Source organism: Pelecanus crispus, chromosome 6 (assembly GCF_030463565.1).
Source record: "Pelecanus crispus isolate bPelCri1 chromosome 6, bPelCri1.pri, whole genome shotgun sequence".
Lineage (NCBI taxonomy): Eukaryota > Metazoa > Chordata > Aves > Pelecaniformes > Pelecanidae > Pelecanus > Pelecanus crispus.
This window is the reverse complement of record NC_134648.1, coordinates 71,840,577-71,863,910: the sequence shown is the minus strand read 5'-3', so window position 1 is coordinate 71,863,910 and position 23,334 is coordinate 71,840,577. Positions and strand designations below refer to the sequence as shown.

Sequence of the window (23,334 nt, the reverse complement as noted above, 5' to 3'; positions counted from 1 at the left end):
CGCTGCCATTGCCGAGCGTGGATGCAGTGACCGAACGCTGGGTCCCTGCCCGTCCCCTCCAAAGGCTCCTGCTGCAGCATCGTCCTCGTCACTTCTCCCCCGTCCCGGCGGGGCGGTGAGTCCCTCTTGTAAGGCCGTATGAATGCTACGCAGCCTGGGCAGCGCTCGCCTCTGTGCCGGAGAGCAGCTCCGCGAGGAACCTTGCCATTTCGAAGTGGGAAAGTGAGCCGGTGCCTGTGCTTTGCGTATGCTTTCCACTTGGGAGTGAAGAAGTGGCTTTTATCAGGATGGGCGTGTGTCTTCGTGGCCTGGTTCCTGCTGGGGCTGTCTCGGGGGAGGCCGTCGATGAGGTCGATGGCAGAACCAGCCGATTACGCTTTGAGCATTAGTGCAGACTGCGGATGGAGCAGGACTCTGCTGTTGCTACAGAAACAGCAGTCGCACAGGATGCGTAAAGGCAGCGTCCTTTGATAGAGACCTGAGGCACTTAGACACCTCAGCTTGAATGCTCCATCCGTTTTTGAGACAGCCTTCAGGAAGGACCTGGTGGGGAGCGTCCAGAGGAGAGCAGTCAGATGCCTAGACGACGTGGTAGCAAGGGATGATCGGGGGGCTTGGACTTCTCTTTTGTAGCATAGAAAAAGCTGAGGGAGGTGTTATGGCAGGCTTTGTGTAGGTAAGGAGTTGTTGCAGGCAAGAAGAGAGTGATCTGTTCTCCATGTCAACTCTTGTAGGACAAAAAGAACTCTTGTAGGACAAAAAGTAATGGGTGCGTTTGGTCAAGGGAGATTCCAGCAGGGAACTCTCTGCCTGCAGGGAGCATGCGGACAGATGGCCCCAAAGTAGCATGGAGTCTCCATGGAGATGTCTGAGGACAGGTTCAACAGACATCTGCCCTGAACGATGCTGGTTTGGGATGGATATTTGGGCTAGCTGGCCTGTTACCGCCCTGTCCAGCCTTCTTATCTGATTCTGCACTTTGCAGAAGAAGGAACCTAACAGCTTTTGTTTTACTTGTTTACGCAGGTAGTTTTGCAGAGAAGACTTACGAGTGGAGCTCGGAGGAGGAGGAGTCCGTGAGGAAGGCAGGACCAGTGCAAGTCCTCATTGTCAAAGATGACCATTCCTTCGAACTGGATGAAGCTGCACTGAACCGCATCCTCCTCTCAGAGGCTGTCAGAGATAAAGAGGTTGTGGCCGTGTCCGTTGCTGGAGCTTTTAGGAAAGGAAAATCATTCCTGATGGACTTCATGCTGCGGTACATGTACAATAAGGTATGGCTCTGGCTCAGGTGGCTCTTCCCAGGGGTATGGTGCTGCTGCTCGTTGCTCCCATGGCCGAGCTGGACAGGACACTGGCTTGGTGCTCTAGGAATGCTCAAGCCTCTCATTAGCATGGGCTTCACAAAATAAAACAGAGCAGATCTTTCCACATCCCTGTGCACCAGTGCGTCTCTAGTGGGCTCTTGACTTCGGAGCAGAGATGTTCATATTTGCTGCCCTGTAGGAAACTTCTCTTATAGGGGCTGGCCCCCCGCGCCGGCACTGGAGTGGAGGCAGCACAGAGGAAAAGTGTAAAACCAAAGTGAGATGAGAACTCCAGCAACTTCTTATGTTCCTACCTGCAGGAAGCAGTGGACTGGGTTGGAGACTACAACGAGCCTCTGACTGGTTTCTCCTGGAGGGGAGGGTCTGAGCGGGAGACGACTGGCATTCAGATATGGAGTGAGGTTTTCCTGGTGGACAAGCCCGATGGGAAAAAGGTGTGTGCTTCTCTGTTGCACAGCTGTCTGTTGCTGGTCAACTCGTTTTTCTCTTCCAGCTTTTTGTAAGACTCTCCTGCCTTGTCTTAGGTGGCTCAAATGCCTGTGCAAGTTTAGAGGTGGTCTTCAATACCATATTCCTAATTTAGCATGAATGGGTTTAATGCAATGAGTTGATATGATGTCTAGGTGTCCCTGATAAGCTCTCTAGGCGTCCCTCTAACTCTGGGCATCCCAGAGTTTATTTCTCTCCTATTCCCAGGGATCTTGAATCTGAGGACCTTGCAAACTACTCCCCTTTCCTAGAGCAGTAGCTGTAAAATGGAGTGTCTTCATTCAGGGTGGTCAAATACAATGCAAACTGGATTTTGGGGCATCCTGCAAATTCAACTTATAGCCAGGAATGTTTGGATTCATCTACTCTTTAACAAAGAGCCCAACACCAAAATGACACTGAATTATTCACGGTGTGTTTTCTAATGCTGGCTGAATGTGTTTGGGGTTAAGGAGGTGCGATATGCTGCCGTGTTTGGCTTCTGTGACATGAAGCTAATGCAGGTTCAGGAAAAGGCCCATCTGCGCTGACAGCAAGTATTTGAGGAGCAAAGCAGTTCCCTCCTCTGCATTGCATAGCATTCATTTCGCTGCCTGCTGGAGTCGTCGCGCTGTCAGGAGTGACTGGGGCTGCTCTGTTCCTTTGTCCTCCACCGATTATAAGTCTGAGGCAGAAGCGGTGAGATTCCCAGCACAATAATGCAGCTGTCATTCACCCCCCACACACACCTTTTTGGCATTTGACAGTGCTTTTGCTTGGATGTAGATGCTGAACGGGTGCATCCAAGCTGACGTGGAGCTTTCTGCCTCTCAGGTTGCAGTGTTGCTGATGGACACGCAGGGGACCTTTGACAGCCAGTCCACCCTGCGGGATTCGGCCACCGTGTTTGCCCTTAGCACAATGATCAGCTCGATACAGGTAAGAAGGGGGATGTCTCCAGGAATTGCTTCCTAAAAGGTGGTGGCAAAAACCCAGTAGCTTGGCAGTAGGCTAACACAGCAGCTAGCCAGGGCCTTTGGTGGGAGAGACAAAAAGCCACCGTGTCGGCTGCACTGAGTGCAGGATTCGCCTGTGACTCCCTCATCACGGGGAACAGTCTCATCTCCTCATCTCACCCCAAGAGCAGGGCCAGCAGCAGATGCACCCCTTTGCTTCCAGCTCCCAAAGAGGAAAGGAGCTTGGTCTGGGGAACTGGGTGTGCTTTTGTCTCAGTGCTGCTGGAGAAACCTCAGGGCTGGAGGTGTTCACACACCAGTAACCGCACAGCCTGTTATTAGGGCTTCCCTTCCTACCATCTGGCCTTTGCCCTTGGAGGACAGCGTGAATGGGATGGAAGCTGTGTCTTGGTACAGATCTCAGCACATCATAAAAAAGGGGAAGAAGGAACATTACTTGGACCTGACAGGCTTCCAGGCTGGGGCATGACAGCCTGTGGTCATCCCGCGGGCTGTTTTGCTGCACAGGGAGCAGCAGTGCCTGTCTGTCTGATGGTGTGAGTCTGTTCAGCAGTACAGTGCTTGGGGCCTGTCTTGTACCAGCACCGCGGGCCAGCTGGGACTTTGGCTGTGTCCCCATGGTAATGTCGTAGGCTTTAACCACACCGACCCACGTGTTGGCCTGAAGGACAGGCCATTCCGAGTGCTCTGAAGTTTTTGTTTTTAAATGCAGGTTTATAACTTGTCCCAGAATGTGCAGGAGGATGATCTGCAGCACTTGCAGGTAAGACCTTTGTCCCTGCTGCTCCACAGCACTGGGATGCCTGGATTGTGCTTCACACTTGCAAGCTGTGTTGCTCTGGAAAGGCACATTTGCATTTGGAGCCACAAAAGGCTTTTTCAGTTTCCCAACTTTCATATTGGTTCATGGGCATGGAGGAACAGTCTCTTGGGTTGACACCTGCCTTGCCTACGCTCTCGTAGCATGGCTTCTTGGGGGCCTGAGTCCTTTGGCAGGGCAGTCAATGGGAACTCGCCAGGAGGGACCTGTTCCTGGGACGCGTGGCCTTCAAGGCCGATCGCCTGTGGAGCTGGAAATGGCCTACGGCTGTGCTTCGCGCTGCAGCGGGTGGCTGGAGGGCACGGAGAGGCTGGAAGAACCAAGGCTGTTAAGTCGAGACAAAAATGACCGAGATGGGAGGTGGTGACGGTTTTCAGCTGTGTATGAGGCTGCTGAAAAGTGGAGAGCAGTATCTTTTCTTATGTCCACAGCGCGTGGGACCAGTTGTCATGGGTGGTGCTGCAGCCAGAGAGGGTTAAGTTGACTTTTTAATGGCTCAGGTTAGAGGAGCATCAAACAGACTGCGTAGGGCAGAGTATCCATCACAGACCATCTCGGTGTGGAGCACCCGTGCCAGGTCTGCCGGGAACAGTTTGGATACAGCTGATGCTGGCCTGTGCGTGTTTCCATGGGATTACACCGAGCTTCCTCGGGAAGCGGGGACCCATCAGAGGCCAGGACTGACCCGTGGGGCTGGAAACACACAATGACTTGCAGCAAGGGGCTAAAGTGCCTGGTAATAGGGAGGGATCCGGGGTAGTTAACCATGTATTGGCTGTACTCGCTGCTGCGAGCGTCCACCCACTGCTCTGCGAGTAGAGGCAGTAAAAGCGCTCGTTTGACTTCAGTGATGGGGAAGCTGAAGGTCGAAGTTGCACTGTTCATGCTGTAGGACGGGATCGTGGGATTGTTAGGAGAAGCCCAAAGAAACTGGGTAGCCATTTACAGGCCTGGATATCGACATCTGGTACTGGCTCAGTACAGGTGACCCCTAAGGGTAATTACAGCCCTGACTGTTGGAGACAAGCAGCTAATTGGATTTTTGTGGCCCATGTGTCCTGCCCATTTCCTGGTATTACCTCTAGCTTTCTCTTCTGTTTAGGTGGTTGATTGATTGGTTAAGTAGTTTTTTCCAGGAGCTTAAGAAAAAGGAAAGAGAAGCAAAAGCCCAGCTGGAAAAATCAACATTTGAAGAATTTTGTATCATTTCAGTCAGTAAATCTTTTTAACAATAATGCCTTTTTAACATTGAACTTATCCAATGCAACTCTGATCTTTCAGTTTGGATTTTAAGCCATTATTGTTTAACATGTTGACCCATTTCTAGGCATCTGTGAAATACATTATTGTGCCTTCAGTTAGAAATTACAGTCCAGAGAGACTGGAGAGCCTTCAAATCTTGCTGGTAGGCTGATCTTACAGTCTTTGCACAGTGGGGGTTTGCAGGGAAAGTACTTATTTCTGAATTAATTTCCACTTCTTCTTGGAGTGTTTAAAAGGGAGCGGGGCTCCAGCAGTCCCCTGTAGCACGTGAAGTTTCTGGTTGGTATGAAAGCAACAGCAAGCAGCTGATTTGAGCTGTTTTTCACAGCCAAAAAATTCCAGGCTGAGATATTTCACGTGAAGGCTCAGCACAGTGATTGTAACAGCTCCGTGTGCCTCTCGGACGTGAGCCGAAAGCATGCAGCCAGCCAGTTTCTGTTCCAGCTCTGCAAATGGTGCTGTTAGCCCTGAGTCAACAACCGTCCCCTTGCTGCGGTGCCTGTGGCCCACAGCCCATCTGCCCGGCCGTGCAGACTGACAAGCTAACGGTCCTGTTGTTCTTTGCTTCTCCTTCCAGCTTTTCACCGAGTATGGCCGGCTGGCCATGGAGGAGACATTCTTGAAACCTTTCCAGGTGAGTCCGAGGGTCCTGGCCAGCGCACGTCCCCTCCGCCGGAGGTGGCTCGTCCCCGAGCCGGTTGGCTTCACCACGAGGTGTCACTGCAGTTTGCAGGACGGGGAGGAGATGGGGATGCCTGGGGACTGGTTCAGATGCAAAGGAAAGGCTTGGTGCTTCCTCGCCTCCAAAGAGGCTTCCAAATACATCCACCATCCCTCATTCTTTCCTCTCTGAACCCTTGCCGTGCCGAGAGCTCTGCCCTGCCCTGCCAGATGTCCTGCTGGGCTTGGAAAGCAGTCAGGTTTTACAGCGTGTTTGTCACGCCGTCTACCCGGGGACTCTGCCCAGCCTTTGCTCAGAGAGGTTTGAACCCGCTTGCCCCGGGAATCCCTGCTCCTGGCAAAATGAAAGGACGAGGATTAGCTCAGAGCTCTCGCGAGTGACAGCAGAGCTGTGGAAAGGCTCGGTTTAAGTGGGGTTTTAACTTCAAATAAGGGACATCTGTTCGCCCTGCTGCTTCCCAACCTGTGAAAAGCTGGCGTTCAAAAAAGGGAGAGCGTTGGGCAGACAAGAGCTTGCTCTGGACACCAGAGCTGTGAGCAGCTGGGAGGATGGTGGGCTGTGACAGCCCCTTCCAGTAGGAAAGTGAATATGAACAAAAAGAGACAAAGCAGAAGGTATGGGGGCAGAAGGAAGCCATGCTGTGGCTGTGGCAGGTCACTAAAGCTCCAGTCCTTTAACAGGTCAAGTAATGATTTCGTAGGGCTTTGATTACAGCTGCATCGAATCCTGTGCACCTGGGAGGCTGGGAAGGTGCTTGAACCGGTTTTGAAGCTTTGGGGGCGGTCTGTGGGACCAGGGGGGAGGCAGGGAGCGGGGCCTAAGGGGATGGAGGGAGCGATGCTGTGAGTTCCCCGCGTGTCCTCACGCTGCAGTGGAGCTGCAGGGCTCATTGCATGGTTGGGGTGGTAAAAAGAAGGAAAAAAACCTTCTGTGGGGCTCTGGCCTTAGCCTGTACAAGTTGTTCCTCTGACCAGATGCTCTTTGGCAGTCCCAGTGGCTCCGTCCAGCTTCCAGCTGGCATCCACAGTAGATTAGGTGGTAGCTGGATGGGGGGTTGTTAGCTTCCCAAAGTGGAAAAGAGCAGAGAGTGAAACATGCTGTAAAAATGCAAATAGTAATTGGGAATGGGTTACAGTTATTTTACTTTTGCCTTCCAACATAAAAAGAGAATTGCCATCCCTACCACCATCCTGGAAGGCCTAAGGGGTTTATAGGGTGTCTGTGGTCAGGAAGTGGAAATAAAATTAAAAGGTTAAAAAATACAACAAATGGACAAATTGAGATTTTGGGGAGCTTTGAGGGTACATTGGATGCTGGCATGGGCAGATGTGATAAGCAATGTGAAAGCTACCAGTAAAAGTATATGACTTGTAGTAGCACGAGCTAGGAGAAGATTGTAACATGGTACAGAAGAAAGCCAGACATTAAATAAATATTCCTTTTCCTTATTTAAAAACTATCAGGATGATGTAGCCAAGTATTTCAGTGAAAGTGAAATACTTCCTACTCCATCAGTAAAAAGGAGGCTGTAAGGGGAAACTTTTAAATATGCTTAAGTCATTAGGACTGGATAATAGGCTCTGATTTTAACAAAGACTGTAATTGCTGTCAAGTCACACAATTTTGTGGATAGCAAGTCTTGTCAAACGATCCCATTATCAATTTTTAAAAGATCATGAGTTCGGTTGATAAAGGTAACTGTCACCATGATATGTCGCCTTCTGTAAGCCTTATCTCCCTACGACGCTGATTAAAAGCCAGTGAACAACATACCAAGTCAGCATTGTCTGTTTTAATCCATTGTAAGTGGATTAAAAACTCATTAACTGATAGATGGCAGAGCACGCTGAACTAATTTTAATAGGGAATCATCATCCTTCAGAAGTGTTTCCTTGGGGTTCCCCCCAGGGTCTCGCTGATTCCCTGTCATCTTCATTAATGATCTGGGGGAAAATATCAAACCGCTGGTGGTAACCCTTGCGGATGTGATAAAATTTGGTAGAAGGATCAGTGGTGACGTGGCCAGGTGAGCAATGGAGATCTCTTGTGCACATCGCAAAGTGGGCTTGTCCCTGCAAAGCATGTTTTTAGAGACAGCCAAGCGTTTTGATTAGGAAGCAGGAGCAGGGCGATGGTAAATAAACTGCTTTTCCAGTGGGGAGGACGAGGCAGCGTGCAGCTCAGCGGCTTGGCAAAGTCAGCCTAACAGCGAGGAGCACACTGTTAATGAGGGGGCAATTTAATAGGATGGCTTAACGAGAGATGCAGGGGCTTCTCTGGTAGCTGCAGGCTTTAAACCGAGACAGCTCTCTTTGCAGAGGAGAGTCTGGAGTTTCTTGGGTGAGGTTCCAGGCCTGTAAGTCAAACAAGCTGAACCTCTTTTGTCCTTAAAACACATGAATCTGTAAAGGAGGCTTTGGAAAACAGCTCCTATAGGAAAATGCTGCCAAGCAGGGAGAGCACTGAAAGTGTCGATAGCGAGGCAGTTGCATTGATCCTGCTGGAAGGGAAGTAATACTTGGCAGTGGAAAATTAACATTTCCCTTTGGCTCCCTCCTCTCCACGGTGCGTCCTCACGCTTGCCGCCTGCGCGAGACCAGTTTGGGTCTTTTTGGGTCAGTTTTGTAGCCGCCTGCGCACCCCCGTGCACCTCACCCTGGTCGTGGTGCCTAGGCTGGAGGGGCCGAGGGTGGGTATGAGGCGCGGTGAAGACGGCGCGTCTGGAACAATTTTTGCTTAAAAAGAAGGAAAATCGTTCCCGAGTCAAACAGCGCAAGACATGCATAATGTGTTTGTGGAAAAGTCCTAAACATGGACATGTCTCCTAAGCATCTCACGGGCTTAGAAAGAACAGCGTGTCCTGAAACAGCTAACTGGGTGCAGTTGCTGTGGCTTGTCATGCAGTTAGGAATGGCCAGCTCACTCCTCTCTCATTTTTTTTTTCCTTTCCTGATGTTTTATGGAAGAGAAATAAGGAGGGGAAATATTTTCCCTCCCTCCCCTAAATCTTTCTTCTAAACATAGCCAATTTTTAGGGAAATTCCAATGAAATGGATTCCACTTGCTGACCTGCTTATTCCTGTGCAGGAGAGAAACCCTGGCACCCTTGCCAGGCCCTCCTGGGCTTTGGCCTTCAGGGCTTCCCCCTCCAAACCATGTATTTGTTACACGGGACGTAGGTCCCTTGCACAGATGAGACACTGGAGACAGGATTTTTTCTGAAAAACTTTTATTTTTTTTTTAAAAGATTAAAAGTTGACCGTACTGGTATTTATTTATTTATTGCATAGGAACTTTGAATGCCTCAATAAAGATTACAAAAGCCAGTAATTTCTTATTCACCCTCGTTATCCTGCATCTGCTTCTCATTAAAAGTCTGTCTGGAAGGCTGCCCAGTGAAAAAGGCTGAAAAAATGAGCCTGTAAAATTCCCATAGGATGGAACTAAATGTGGCTGGAATTAGGGAGCTCGTTGCCTTTTGTCCTGGTTAGCAAGAATCTCTTTCTTGTTTTGCAGTTTAAATGATTGAAGCTATTCTTCAAGCTAGGGAATCAAACTGCCACCCAGCAAACCCGTACGGCAGTCTGGGGTTTGCTCCCCGCTTCCCCCTCGTAGGACACGGCCACGCGTGCAGCGAGTCTGCGCGGTCTCAGCGCCATGGGATTTCCACCGGTAAAGGTGTGAGTCGCCGCTGCAGCCGGGCAAGACGCAGGGCCAGGTCTCGTTGCGGCACGAAGGTGGGGGCGAGGGTGCCGGGGGGTCCTGCCACCGCTGCGGGCTCTGCTGGCTGAGCGTGCTCGGCTGCTGCGAGCCGTGGCAGCGGGGAAGGAGGCCCCGAACTCCCTTGCGAACCCCTTTTTGATAATGTACAGCGGAGTTACACAGCTCACGTAGCCGCTCCTGGTCCTGCGATGAGCAGCAAACAACAGAGCGATGCCCTTGAAAGAGGAGTTTTTCCAAGCTGGAGCAGCTGGTGACTTTGACGCGGGGGGATACTGTATGGCACTGACCCCACTGTGTTTCTGCCTCTGTTTTCTAGTCCCTTATATTCCTTGTTCGTGACTGGAGCTTCCCGTATGAATTTTCCTATGGATCCGATGGTGGCGCAAGATTTTTGGAGAAGCGGCTGAAGGTGCGTTCGTTCTCACCTGGGTTCGTTTAGTGAGCAGTGCTCGCCTGGGCGTACGCTCGTGGGCGATGGAGAACGAAGAGGCAAATCTGGCTTGTGTCCCAGGGAGGATACGCTGCCGTCCCTGGGCGGATGGAGAGTGCACGGGGCACGAGGGTGAGACCTTGATCTGGGGGACAGCCGGTGCTGGCGAGTGTAATCCTGGGCAGGGAGCAGGGTGCAGAGCGGTGAGGGTTCAGCTGGATGGCCACAGCGCTGGCTGTTAGGTGTGAAGTGCAGTGTACGGAGATGCTGGTTATGGTCACGCTTATCCGGTGCCTTGAAATCACGGAAGAGGCGTTTTAGGAGGCTGAATTTCCTTGCCACGTTCAATGGAGGGCTGAGGCCGCCTGTGCCAGGCTTCTGCTCAAGCCCAGGCTCCCTGGGGCTCTCTCGCTGGGAGCAGCAGGGAGAGGCGTTAGAGATGGGAGTCAGCAGATTCCCGAGAGACCAGGAATTTTAGTTTTTAGAATTTTCAGTTTTCGTAATAGGTAGTTGTACAGTAAAACCGATGGGCAAGGGCTCCGCTGGGATTAATCAGGAAATGCATGGGTGATTTGGTAGTGGAGAGACCTAATTAAAGGGGAGACAAGAAAGGCCCTAGTGGGAAATCCCAAATGCTTTTGTATTCCAGTCATACACGGACACGTACATTTTCCAAATGATAATAACATGCCCTAGGGCATGTGGTCAGAGATACGCTAGTTCCTTGGTCGCTGGAGGAGCCTTGTCTTTGTCCTCATGTGGCGTACCGCTATGGGATGTCCTTCTGGCTCGCTCTTCCTGCTGTAAGCAGCCACAGCGCGGAGTACCCCGTGCTCCTGGCTCGGCGTTAACCCGTGTCCCCATCGGAAGGAAACCCCCTGACCCAAACTGGTCTCTCGCAGGTCTCAGGAAATCAGCATGAAGAGCTGCAGAACGTCAGAAAGCACATCCATTCCTGCTTCACCAAAATCTCCTGCTTCCTCTTACCTCACCCGGGCCTGAAAGTCGCCACCAACCCTAATTTCGATGGAAAACTGAAAGGTACGAAGGGAAAGGTCTGGTTTTTAAGCGGATACCTTAGATGCCCTGGCAGACTGTCCCGCTGGTTCCTGAAACCTTGATAAGTGTTTTCCATGAAAAAACATCCAGGAGAGGAGCTGGATCCTCCTCCCAATGACATACATGTGCTCGGCTCATTCTTCCAAGCCCAGCAGCTGCCTGTTCATTGCCAGATGCTTTTAACCTAAGGCAGAGGTGGAGGCTGAAAACGAAAAGGTGTGGGAGGCCGAAAATGTGTGGGAGGCCAAGGCGGATGTGGAGACCAAGACAGAGATGGAGGCCAGAAAGGTGTGGGAGGCCAAAAAAGTGTGGGAGACAGAAAAGGCGTGAGAGATGAAGACAAAGGTAGAGGCTGAAAAGGTGTGGGAAGCCAAAAAGGTGTGGGACGCCCAGATGGAGGTGGAGGCCAAAAAGGTTTGGGAGGTGCAGACAGAGGTGGTGGCTGAGAAGGTGTGGGAGGTGCAGAGGTGGAGGCCAAAAAGGTGTGGGAGGTCAAAAAGGTGTGGGAGGCCAAAATGTTGTGGGAGCCCAGGACAGAGGTGGAGGCCAAAAAGGTGTGGGAGGTGCAGACAGAGGTGGAGGCTGAAAAGGTATGGGAGATGCAGAGATGGAGGCCAAAAAGGTGTGGGAGGCCAAAAAGATGTGGGAGCCCAGGACAGAGGTGGAGGCCAAAAAGGTTTGGGAGGTGCAGACAGAGGTGGAGGCTGAAAAGGTATGGGAGGTGCAGAGGTGGAGGCCAAAAAGGTGTGGGAGGCCAAAAAGGTGTGGGAGCCCAAAATGTGGGAGCCCAGGACAGAGGTGGAGGCCGCAAAGCTGTGGGAGGCCCAGACAGAGGTGGAGGCCAAAAAGGTGTGGGAGACTGAAAAGGTGTGGGAGGCCAAAAAGGTGTGGGACGCCAAGACAGATGTGGAAGCCGAAAAGGTGTGGGAAGCCCGGGCAGAGAGGGAGGCCAAAAAGGTATAGGAAACACAGAGAGAGAGGGGGGTGTAGGCAGAGTTGGGGGCTGAAAAGGTGTGGGAGACTGAAAAGGTGTGGGAGGCCAAAAAAGTGTGGGAACCCAGGACAGAGGTGGAGACCAAGACAAAGATGGAGGCTGAAAAGGTGTGGGAGACCAAAAAGGTGTGGGAGACCAAAAAGGTGTGGGAAACCCAGGACAGAGGTGGAGGCTGAGACAGAGATGGAGGCCAGAAAGGTGTGGGAGGCCAAAAAAAGCGTGGGAGACAGAAAAAGCGTGGGAGATGAAGGCAAAGGTGGAGGCTGAAAAGGTTTGGGAGGCGCAGACAGAGGTGGGGGCTGAAAAGGTATGGGAGGTGCAGGGGTGGAGGCCAAAAGGGTGTGGAAGGCCCAGGCAGAAGTTAAGGCCGAAAAGGTGTGGGGAGGCCACAAAGGTCTCAGAGCCGCTGGCCATGTGTGCTGTCGGGACAGATGGCTGATAGGCAACCGGGGAAGGGCAGGGCTGAGACGGGAAGTTTATGGACACGGTGTTAAGCCTGTAATTAACTAATTACACCTCGCGATTCGGCACAGATGCAGAGCAGCGCAGGCTGGTTGCTGGAAGGCAGGCTGGTGCTTGTGGAGGGTGGAAGGCCAGTTACACGTGCTCTCAAGGGAACATTGGTTCACTTTGAAAAGCTTTCCAAGGAATGTTTATTCTTCCTGACTTATCTGATCAGTGGTTTCCCTACAGGTCAGACTTAGTTCAACAGGTGAAAAAAAAAAAGGGAAGGAAAAAAAGCCATGGTAAGATTCTCCACCCTCAAAGGAGCTGCATGCGGTGGATTTTTTTAGTTCTTTGTTGTGAACCAGCTGCTGATCAGCATCGCTGGTTACAGGCAGCTTGCAATCTTAGCAATAGAGAAAGTGGCCTATTAGTCACTTAAAATAGATTAGCAGACAGAAAGATGTTACTTTTTCTCTGGTTTTGTCTGGCTAGCGATCAGACTTGTTCTTCTGGCATACTCCCTGCTAACCAGCAAGCAGGCAGCGAGGCAGCCGGCGGGGAGGTGTGCTGGTGGAAACTGAGCTGATCTCTGTTAGTCCCCACCTTGATTTCGGGTGCTGAGTAGTACTGAACAAGTGGTGCGTGCTGAACCCGCACAGGAGTTGGCAGCGGCTTCTCAACACTGTTTTTCTTGTTCCCTCAGAGCTGTACTCAGCTTTTTGTGCTCTGATGGAAGAAATGTGGGGAAACTTCCCCTCTCTCCTTACCTTCCAAATGCCTGGATGTTGCATTGTTTTTTCTGTTTCCGGCCTTGTACGGTTTAATTTAAATGGCAATAAATGGATGTCAGACACTATGAAGCCCTAAGAATGACTGTTAGGAGAGGAGTCTGCCTCTGTCGAAGCGACACAAGCAGCCCATGGACCCCTCAAACAGTGCCCTGTGCCAGCTCCATGCTTTGGCAAAGGGGACAGGCTGGTAGGAGCAGAGAGTGTGCCCGTTCCTGGTACCTGCACCGAGAGGTGTCTGATGGTGCAATGTAAGTGCACAGTCGCTCGCAGGAGCCTGTAGTGTACCTGTACCAAGCGCCTAATGGTTTGCAAAAGCTTTAAAATGCTTTGCAATGAGAATTGTGCATATGGGTTCATAGAGGACCAAAAACTTGGCACAGAAAAATCTTGCCTGCTGGCACAGGAGGTGGCAGGGATGAGAGCCAGGGAGCCTAAGCCCTGGCAGAAGATTTCCGCTATGGGTGCCATGAGCAGAGCACAGGGAAGGCACAGCATGTGTCCGTGCCCTGTACATTAAAGGTCATGATTTGCAAAGAGTCTGTGGGTCCAGGCAAGAAGATGCTGCTCTCTGGCTATCAGCGTTGCGTGCACATTACCAGCATCATCAGCAAAAGCAGGGGTTTTTTTTCCCCATGCAGTCACATTTGTGTTTGTGCAAGTATTTTTGAGACCATGAAGCTGGTTTGTGGATATATGCCCAGCTGTATATTCTGTCCGTGGGTTAAGTAACAACTTAACTGGGACCATGATCATTTCTGAGCGCTCACATCACTAAATTATAGGGTGTCTGAATCTCTGGCGTGACTCTCCTGCTCTCGTTTCGTGTGAGTGCACACCGAAGTGCAAGTCTGATGTCAGGCTGGTACTGATGACATTGGGTTTTGTTTCCAGAAATAGACGATGAGTTCATCAAGAACTTGAAGATTTTGATTCCTTGGCTTCTTAGTCCTGAGAGCCTGGATGTTAAGGAGATTAATGGAAACCATATCACCTGTCGAGGCCTTGTGGAATATTTTAAGGTATTGGCTTATTTAAGAGAAAGTGGGCTTACGCATGTGTGCCACGCTTGCAGTTTTGCTGTAATTAAAGGGGAAAGCAGCAGCAGGCAGGCCAGCACTTGATGGCTGGAGGAAATGCTCTTGGTCTAGGTAATGGTCCTGACTCTCATGGCTGCGGAAAGCGAACACCTCATGGTTGCACATTTGACCACGCAGTAAGCCCAAGAAGCGGGCAGGGCTGTTTTCCTCCTCTGGAGAACTGAGGACCAGGGGGAGGTAGGCTGAGGGCCATATTCCTCTTGCCTTTGGAAAAAGCTTATTTTTGTTGTCATGACTACAACATGGGACATTTTAATGCAAGACATCAGTGAGTAATTCTCACCACCTACTCTCCAGGGCTACCTGACTCTGGCTCCTTCTCCTTCACTGAAGGACGGAGGTAGAGATACTTAGTGTAAGTGGTGGAGCGAGAGCCTTGAGTGACTGACCCAGGCCACCCAAGGAGTTGACCTTGAGCCATGCTACATAGCATTTCCTGACAGAGCATCCCCTGCTGAAGCCATCTTGTGCCAGGAACGTCCTCCTCTTCTGTGCTTTTCACATCCTGTTAAAGCTGTGTCTGCAACTGGGTGGGGTGGTTTGCGCGTTGCTCACGAATGCCATATTCCATGTGATTTCAGTTTCTGTGCACTGTTTTGCAGGCATACATCAAGATCTACCAAGGGGAAGAATTGCCACACCCAAAGTCAATGCTGCAGGTACGTGAGCATGAGCTGGTGGGCATTCACGCGCTGTAATTACTGTTGATTTCCACTTAATTGTCAGAGGTGGCCAGCTAGTGCAGCACATTGGGTCTTCTGTGATTTTTATTTCAAATGCCTGCGTGCAACAACCCACAAAACAGCCCTTTTGGAAGTATTTGGCAGCCACGAGTCTGCTACAGCTTAGCAATTCCGGCAGCACAGCTCGTGCACTTTGGCTGGACTGTGGTGACTCGCTGTCTGCGCACACAGCGTCAGCCAGCTTAGCTGAAATTATTTCCCCGCAGGTAAACAGCATCGTCTTTGGCTGCGGTGGGGCCGCACACGGAGGTGACGTGGCCCCGCACACGGGCAGTGGCTGCTGGGCTGCAGCTCTGCTCTCTGAGCCAGACGGCTTTGCGGGAGGTTGCAGCTGTAGCTGTTTACATATGACTGAGCCTTTTATCTATTTTCTTGCTGTTTCCCACAGCCAAAGCCTTTTCAAGTTTTCCTTGTTCTGGCTTGGAGGGTAGGAATCCTCTCGTCATGCAGACTTTTGCCTGGGGGGACTGAGGAGACTGGATCTATAAATACAGAATGATCTTATTTGGCATTGGTCAGAGGCTGGGGAGAGTACACTTGGCTAAGACCAGGGAACTGTTTAATTCCATACGTGTGCACCAGGGTACCGTGCACGTGTCCTGGCCGCATACATGTGTGGACCATGGGTACCCAGGCGGCCAGTGGCTGCTGCTCTCTGCAATTACACTTCTTAACCCTGTCTTTCTGCAGCTAAACTTTGTGCCCTTTTTGCAGGCCACCGCGGAAGCCAACAATTTAGCAGCAGTTGCCACTGCCAAAGACACTTACAGCAGGAGAATGGAAGAGGTAGGTGGTGCTGAGCATGTCGCTTCCCAGCGCTCGTTGTCTCCTGGCTCTCCTGTCCTTGTGGGGAAACCTCCCTGCCTGGGTTCCTGGTAGAAAACGTCCTGCATGGATTTGGTCAGGACTGGTTGCAGTGCTGCACGTTCCGGGTCCCAAAAAGGGTCTCTCCTATGTTCATGGTGGAAAAGGGGATTTATCACAGGCTGGAGGAGGGCAATGCCCAGTCAGGGTATCGTGGCAGGGCAGGGGAGGGTGACTGACAAATGGTCACTCTTTCATCCCATGGCAGCTTTTTGCAGACCGCGTGGCCTCTGCCGAATTTGCATCCTCTTCCCAGCGTCTCCCAGCATGGGTAGATGCAACCCAAAAATGTGATGTAGTGGGGCGGCAGCGCTGCGTGACCATGCAACCCGTGCTATGGCTGGCGCTAATTAGGGGGTAAAGTCATTATAATTGGCTTTTCACCCATGCCCTGCCCGTCAGCCCATCTCTCAGCTCTGCTGAGGGGACGGTTGTGATGTTTTAAGGTGAAGCTCAGAGCTCAGCCTGTCTCCAGCCACTTCCAGGCCCCCACTCTGTTCATCAGTATTGGAGATCGCTGCCTGTTGGCAGGAAAAAGGTATGGAGCTGCGTGGCCAAACCGCCTGTGGACTGCCCTGGGCCTTAAAACTAATGTGTCCGTGCTCTGAAGCAGAAGGAAAAAGCCGTGGAGTTCCCAGCACCAGAAAATGCTGGGGTTCAGGGTCCTGCCGGTCAGCGTAGCTCAGCTGTCAGTGTTGCCCGAGATCCTGGCTTGGGCTGTGAGCAAATAGAGTAAGGAAGCTGTGGGACGCAGTTTCCCACTGCAGACACCCACTGCCCCGTTTAACCCGCACCTTGCAGAGCTGTCCCAGGTGGACAGCACAGTCGTGGAGGTCTTCCCGCAGAATCTAGTGGTCCGTGCCAAACGGGAGCCTGGAGAGCCCTAATTCCGGTGGTTTGCACGGCAGAGCACGGGAGCTGTGGGTGCTGAGGTTTCTGGAGTGATTGGACTGTGTTTTGCACGCAGGTCTGTGGTGGGGACAAGCCCTTCCTTGCACCTAGTGACCTCCAGACCAAACACATGGAGCTGAAGGAGGAGGCTGTGAAGCTGTTTCGTGGGGTGAAGAAGATGGGTGGGGAGGAGTTCAGCCGTCGCTACCTCCAGCAGCTGGAGAACGAGATAGATGAGCTCTACATCCAGTACATCAAGCACAACGACAGCAAGAACATCTTCCATGCCGCCCGCACCCCCGCCACGCTCTTTGTGGTCATCTTCATCACTTACGTGATAGCTGGAGTGACCGGCTTCATTGGCTTGGACATCATAGCCAGTCTGTGCAACATGATCATGGGCTTGACACTTATCACACTGTGTACCTGGGCATATATCAGATACTCTGGGGAGTACAGAGAACTGGGCGCAGTAATAGACCAAGTGGCCGCAGCGTTATGGGACCAGGTAGGATAAAGAGCTTTTGATTTCAAACAAACAAACAAAAAAAACCCCACCAAGTTCTGAAGTGCTGAGTTTCCTGGGGCTTTTCCCCCTGCTTTGAAATGGCTTTTGCATTTAGGGTTGTTAGATGCTCCGGCTGAGCCTGCCTGGGCAGATCCAGCTGCTCGAGCTGGTCGTGCTGTGATCAGGGAGAGAAAGACCTGTGCCCTGTCTTCTTCAGATGGTGGGACATCGAGTTTAGGCCCTTCCTTAGACCTTCTAGATGGGGAAAGCAGGGACAGGGGAAGTGTTTTCAGATCAGTTTGTGGAGTTGATTGTACGGGGGAGACGTCTTAGGGATGGGAGATGGGCCTGGGCAGGGCTGCTCCGTGGCTGTAGCACAGGCAGCGTTCGAGGTGGGTTGGAGAGGAGTGAGCAGCGAGGCTGGGGCTGCGTACGAACCCGCGCCTTCCCCTGCTCGTGCCCGAGCCTCTGAATCCTGCCCGGTGTGAAGGACAGGCCCTGTAGATCCAGGTTGGGGATGAGAAAACTCACAGCAAGCTATTTTGTTCTGCCTTTTTTTGTTTTTCCTTCTTGTCGTACCCATCACCAGATGCTGGCTTGTGGAGCCTCAGACCTTGCAGGAACGGGGCAGCTTCACCTTGGGTCCCGCCGGGGAGGCGTTCTCGGAGCTGGTGTGCGTGGGGCTTGTGTGCATGGCTGTGCGTGGGGCTTGTGTGCATGGCTGTGCGTGTCAAAAAGAACAGCCCCGTCTCTCTCTCCTGGTTCAGGGCAGGGATTTTGCCTCTCCCCTGGTCTGCCGGAGACGGTGGCCAGGTCTTGGCTCTGCCAGTTTTGGCACAGGGCCCTGCTTTCCCATTGCAGCCGTGGCTGCGCTGGGTCAGTTGGGCTCACTTGCTCTTTTTTGATTTCTTTGGTGGTTTTTTTTTTTTCCCCAAACAACATGGGAAGGTCTTGGTTGGGCCCCCCTGTGTCAAGCAGAACGCCTTGAAATCTTAAAAATGGTCACAGTGAGAAATCACCTCCCTGCCCCACACACCCCTGCCTTGCTTGCGCGCTTTCCGTCGGTCACCGTTGCAGTGCCCGGCCCCGGCAAGGTTATCTCGCAGCCCATGGCCGTAGTATTTTTAACACTTGGGCCTTCCTGTTTCCCCTTCTGCAGCAGCCCTTTCCTCTCCCCATCGCAGAGCTGCCAGGGAAAGCCCGGAGCCTGCAGGCTCCCACTGCCCCGCTTCACCCCGGCCAGGGGAGCAGCCCACCGGAACACAGCTGCAGCCGCGGGCCCATGTGCCGAAATAACATTTAAGGGTCTGCGATGGTTTCATGCTCTTCCCGTGGCAGGGCTGGGGTGAGCTCATTGTTTGCTCGGCCCGCAGAAGCCGCCAGCGCAGGCGTGGGTTTTGTTTCTGTAGTGCTCCGAGGGGGAAAGGGCCGTTCACAACATTTTTACCCGCTCCTTCCCTGCTTTTTATCCACCGGCAAGTTTTTGATCAAGAGTGACCACGTTTGCCTGCTTCCCGTTGCTGCGCAGAGAGCTGCAGCTGGAGCCAAACATGCAGCTTTGAGGGAGGGAAAAAAAAAGAAGCCTTTATTATTCAGTTCCTTCATCCCAGAGCTGGGGAGCGGTGTTGCTCAGCCGGGCCACCTTTAAAATAAGGCAGCTTGAGAGCAAGAGCATCCCATTGCCTGCGTCCCAGCTGGGCTGCCCTGGCCTCAGCAGCCGGGGCACCCACAGTAAACCCCGCTGCGGTGCGGTCAGCGCCGGTACCGCGGCCGTTTGCTCGGGGACCCTCCCCGGGTGCCTTTGGGAGACGCTGGCGTGTTTTAAGCCCAGCGTTTGCCCATCCCTGCGCAGGAACCGGCATGCGTCAGGGTTAAGCAAGAACGGGACGCAGCCAGCAGGAAGCCAGAGACGCTGCCCGCTTGCAACCTGCCCAGCTGGGGAAAAATAAAGAGGTTAAAGTGCCTGTAGCTGCTCCCTGGCACCCGGCTGGCCCCCACGGGCCGGCTTTCCAGCTGAAGGGAAAGTTCTCCCAAGAAGGAGCTGTGCAGACGGGCGGTACTGGCCCTGCCGCAGGGGCTCGGGCAGCGTGACTCTGCCCGCCGCGACACGCAGGGCCGGTGCCCCCGGTGGGTTCAAAGCCCTCGTGGCTTTGGCCCACGCGAGCGCTGGGTGTCCCGTGGCAGCGGGACCGGCTGCAGGAGGGGTGGACGGAGCTGTGAGGGGTCCTGCAAGAGGGGCAGCTGGTGCGGGGCGAGCCCCCCTGGGGAATCCACGGTGGCACCGGCAAGTGGCTGTGGCCAGCGGCGTGAGCACCGTGCTCGCGTGAGCACGGCCCGTGGGCATGCGTGATACACAGAGATGCTCTTTTTTTTTCTTTTTCTGTCTCCCCTTTCCCCATGCCTCTCCCCAGGGAAGCACGAACGAGGTAAGTGGCTCTTGTTCTCCGCATGCGATACCACTCGGCTCCCTTGGGCCGGCTGGGCCGTTGGCTCCCGGGGAAAAGCGTCTTGGAGCCAGATGCACGTTTCAGCCGCGTCGCTGCCTTTGGGCTTGCGGAGGAGGGGGGAGCTGCGAGGGCGCTGGGCAGTCGTGGCATCCTGGCCCTGCAGCGGGACGCTCGCTGGCAGCTGGGCTCTGATTGTTCCCCGTGATCCAGATGCCCGGGGAGGGGAGTTAAACGTGGGCGCTGCGCTCCAGGCGGTGCTGGAAGCCAAGTCAGGGAGAGATTTTTGGGTGGGGAGTGTGTTATGATGGGGATTTTTCATCTTTCTCCCATCAGTTCTGTTTGGGGATTTTTTCCTGTTGTGCTGAGAGGTCAAACCAAAACCCCGGTTTGTTTTGTAGCACCAACCGTGCAGGCGTCGTGCAGGCAGGGCTCCTGCCCCGGCCAGCTCCGTCTTTTCTCGTGTCACCAAAGCCTGACGGCTCTGTCTGTCAGCATCGACACATGTTTCAGCCACTGAGTTACGTGGGGAGTTCCTCTTAAAGTTGGAGCAGCTCTCACAGGTCCAAAAGGGCATTTTTTTTTTTAAAAAAAAAAAAAAAAAAGAAAAGGTAGTTAAAAATCAACCCATTCTTTTCCCCAGCAGCTAACGCAGGCCGGCCGGTTCGGTACCTCACCGTGCCACAAATGCTGAGCAGCCAAAAGCTTTCTGACCTCCGGGGCCGTGGGCTTTGCTCTGGCTTGTGCACCAGCAAGAGGCAGAACGCGGGCTGTGCTGTCGCTGAGCTCGTGACCGAAGCCTGACAAGTGAAAAAAGTCAGCTCTGTGACACTGGTTAGACACCCCCCCCCCCCAAAAAAAAAAGAAACAGCCTAACATAGCATGAAATGCTGCAAGGTTGCTTGTGTAGGATTTGAGAGCGTGTTTTTCAAGTGAGAAACCCATGAAGACTCCTCCACCAGGCCACGCCATTCCCAAACGCTGGCACGCAAAGCCCCACCTCCATTTCCCGGGGCGTTCGGGATGCGGTCAGGCTTCTCACCCCACCCCGGTCCTTGCTGTGGCTTCAGCCTCACCTGCTTCATTCAGCACCCCCGCTTGCCTCTTCCCACCCCGTCCTGAGCTAATCCTGCCTTGCCAACAGTCTTCAGGCCCCCAGCAGCAGCCAGTGAGTTTTTGGTTGGGGGTTTTTTTTGGTTGGTGGGGTTTTTTTTTAATTCACCCCCCCCACTCTCCCCAATGATGAGTTCATTTGAAATGGAAGTGTCAGAGCTGTGGCAGCTGTTCACACCAAGTCCTCTGCGACCAGAATTGCCTCTTGGCCATTCCTGCGCCATTTGGCTTTCTCCTGTGGCTGATAGGACAAGAGGAAATGGCCTCAAGCTGTGTTGGGGAGGTTTAGATTGGATATTAGGAAAAATTCCTTCACAGAAAGAGTGGTCAAGCATTGGACCAGGCTGCCCAGAGAGGTGGTGGGGTCCCCATCCCTGGAGGGGTTCAAAAAACGGGCAGAGGTGGCACTTTGGGACATGGTTTAGCGAGCATGGGGGTGTTGGGTTGATGGTTGGGCTGATGATCTCAGAGGGCCTTTCCAACCTTAGTGATTCCTGGTTTTTACTTTCATGAAAAAACAATCCAGCCAGCAAGCCAGGAAACATGAAATTAATTATTACTGTACCCTTAATTGGTGTAGTGGTGGAGTTGGCAGTGTTAGGTTAATGGTTGGACTGGGTGGTCTTAAAGGGCTTTTCCAACCTAAACCATTCGGTGATTCTATGATTCGCAGTCTGTATAAAGCCCACCGAGGCGTGGGGACAGGGCAGTCTTGCCTGCCACCATGTCACTGCCGGCCGCAGCCCGCTGGGATCAGAGCCTTGTCCCGGTCCCGGGGCTGCTCCGACTTTAGTTCCATACAGGAACCGCAGCCCATGGCCGCACTGACGTTGACCGCACATGGATACAGGTACGGCAGCTGCTCCTGCCGTCCCACGCCCGCTGTTCAGCTGCTGCCCCCGACACCCCACCCTGACGACACTTCTGAGGCCGGCAGCCCCTTCCCACTGATGCGCTGCAGAAATGGGCACAGACATTTATTATTAGAGTGTGGTGCTGCTGCTTGTGAAGGGCAGGCTCTTAGAATCGTAGAATCACAGGATATCTCAAGTTGGAAGGGACCTGTAAGGATCATCAAGTCCATCTCCCTGCTCCTTGCAGGACTACCTGAAATTAAACCAGATGACTAAGAGCATCATCCAGGTATTTGTGATCCTGTTGTGAATTTTTATACCACGGTTTGGAAATACCCAGCCTGTTTTAGCTGCACAAAAGCCCCAGCTTGACAGAAGCCTGCCCTGCTGCAGAGCAGAAGAAAGACTCAGCAGCTGAGGGGAAAATGCAGGCGGGTACAAATGGAAAATGGGAAAATTAGAAGGAAAAGAAAAGGAAAAAAAAATCTGCATTTGTCCGCAGAAAAGTAATCTAGCTAAAGTAGGTATCCATTCCATAGCAAAGCCCTCCCTATGATGCAATATCTGTCTGGTGTAAAGCAAAATGCTGAGGAGGCAGAAATTTAAACTCCATGTGTGAAACTTGGAAAAAAAACCCAGCCCCGTAAGTCCCTTGGTGCAGGTAGCCCTTGATTGAACACAGCTCCAGGGAGCTCTGCCCGTGGCTGAGACCTTTGAAAAATTAGCGACCTGGCAATCTTCCATCTTCTCCCTGTCGGACACTTGGAAAAAAAAAGAAAAAAAAAAAAAAAAAAAAAGAAGAGTTGGCGCACAAAACCGCGCACACGCGTCGCACGCGGCGGGGCTGGGGACGTGACCCTCTCCTCTCTCTTTTTCCAGGCTTTGTACAAGCTGTACAGCGCAGCGGCGACCCACAGGCATCTGTACCACCACGCCTTCCCCGCACAGAGAGCGGAGCCCGCCGAGGGCGCGGAGAGGAAGAAGGTGTGAGCATTCGCGCCCGCCGATGCACGGAGGAGGCGCGGACGTCTCGTCCTCGGTTCCGTACTCTCGTCCTCGTCCCCATCACGAGCTCCCGCCGCGGAACAGGGAGCGCAGAGAACAAGTGACGTGCGTCAGGCGGTTCGGTGTGTGCATTCCACAACGCGGTGTTTGAGGGGAAAGGTTGTCGGCCTGTTTTTTTTCGTTTTGTTAATATGTACATATTGGTACTGCCGCAAATGCAAAGTGCTTTTAATTTGTAATAGCCAGCATACTTCCCAGCTAATTTATGAAGCCTTATTTTCCCCGTAATTACTTACGAAGTCACTGAGGAAATGGTAATTTACATGATACCGCACCTAAAAATCTTCCAGACCTTAGCTTACTCAAGGGCCAACTTATTTTCGGGTACTTGAACAAGTGATAACATGTAACCAAGTTTTTTCTTCAATTAACTATTTAATTACATACTTAAAAATGTATTAACTCGCTTTATCAGAAACTGTAAGGGCACTTCTGCTATGGTATGTTCATGACCTTGTACGGAAAGCGTACTTTTCTGTTCGTAAGCGATGCACAGAGTATCACTTTGTATATGTATTGGAGAAAGTTTCACTGTATCTCTGTATATACATCCATTATAGTGCATAGAAAGTGTGTTCAACAGTTCTATTCTTTTATCGTCAGAACTATTAAAGTTGGCTTTCGGTTCCTAAGAAGTCGGTTATATGGGAAGCCCTTATTGACTAACGAGGCGAGAGCTTCTCCTCCTGGGTTTTTTACATTCTCGGGTTTTCTTTCGGCCTTCGGAATCGGTGTTTTAATTTTAAGTCAGGATTTTGAAAATACTCTGGCCT

At 52.3% G+C, this 23,334-nt stretch overlaps 1 protein-coding gene across 1 annotated transcript; it reads left to right on the top strand.

Annotated features, from left to right (window-relative positions):
- Positions 1-1,034: 1,034 nt before the first annotated feature.
- ATL1 (atlastin GTPase 1) lies at positions 1,035-22,486 on the top strand. Its single transcript, XM_075712042.1, has 13 exons — positions 1,035-1,274; positions 1,628-1,762; positions 2,631-2,735; positions 3,486-3,536; positions 5,434-5,490; positions 9,578-9,670; positions 10,594-10,732; positions 13,874-14,001; positions 14,682-14,738; positions 15,537-15,608; positions 16,654-17,085; positions 19,497-19,511; positions 22,376-22,486. Exons 1-13 carry the CDS (start codon positions 1,242-1,244, stop codon positions 22,484-22,486), a joined length of 1,428 nt encoding a protein of 475 aa, XP_075568157.1. The 5' UTR covers positions 1,035-1,241.
- Positions 22,487-23,334: the final 848 nt, after the last annotated feature.

What these genes read in the sequence shown, in the direction of transcription:
- ATL1 (XM_075712042.1), top strand. Translation starts at nt 1,242, where the DNA reads ATGGACTTCATGCTGCGGTACATGTACAATAAG. An exon ending in CAATGATCAGCTCGATACAG is followed by an intron (nt 2,736 to 3,485) that starts GTAAGAAGGGGG and finishes TTTTAAATGCAG; the next exon opens with GTTTATAACTTGTCCCAGAA. An exon ending in ACAGCAGGAGAATGGAAGAG is followed by an intron (nt 15,609 to 16,653) that starts GTAGGTGGTGCT and finishes TTTTGCACGCAG; the next exon opens with GTCTGTGGTGGGGACAAGCC.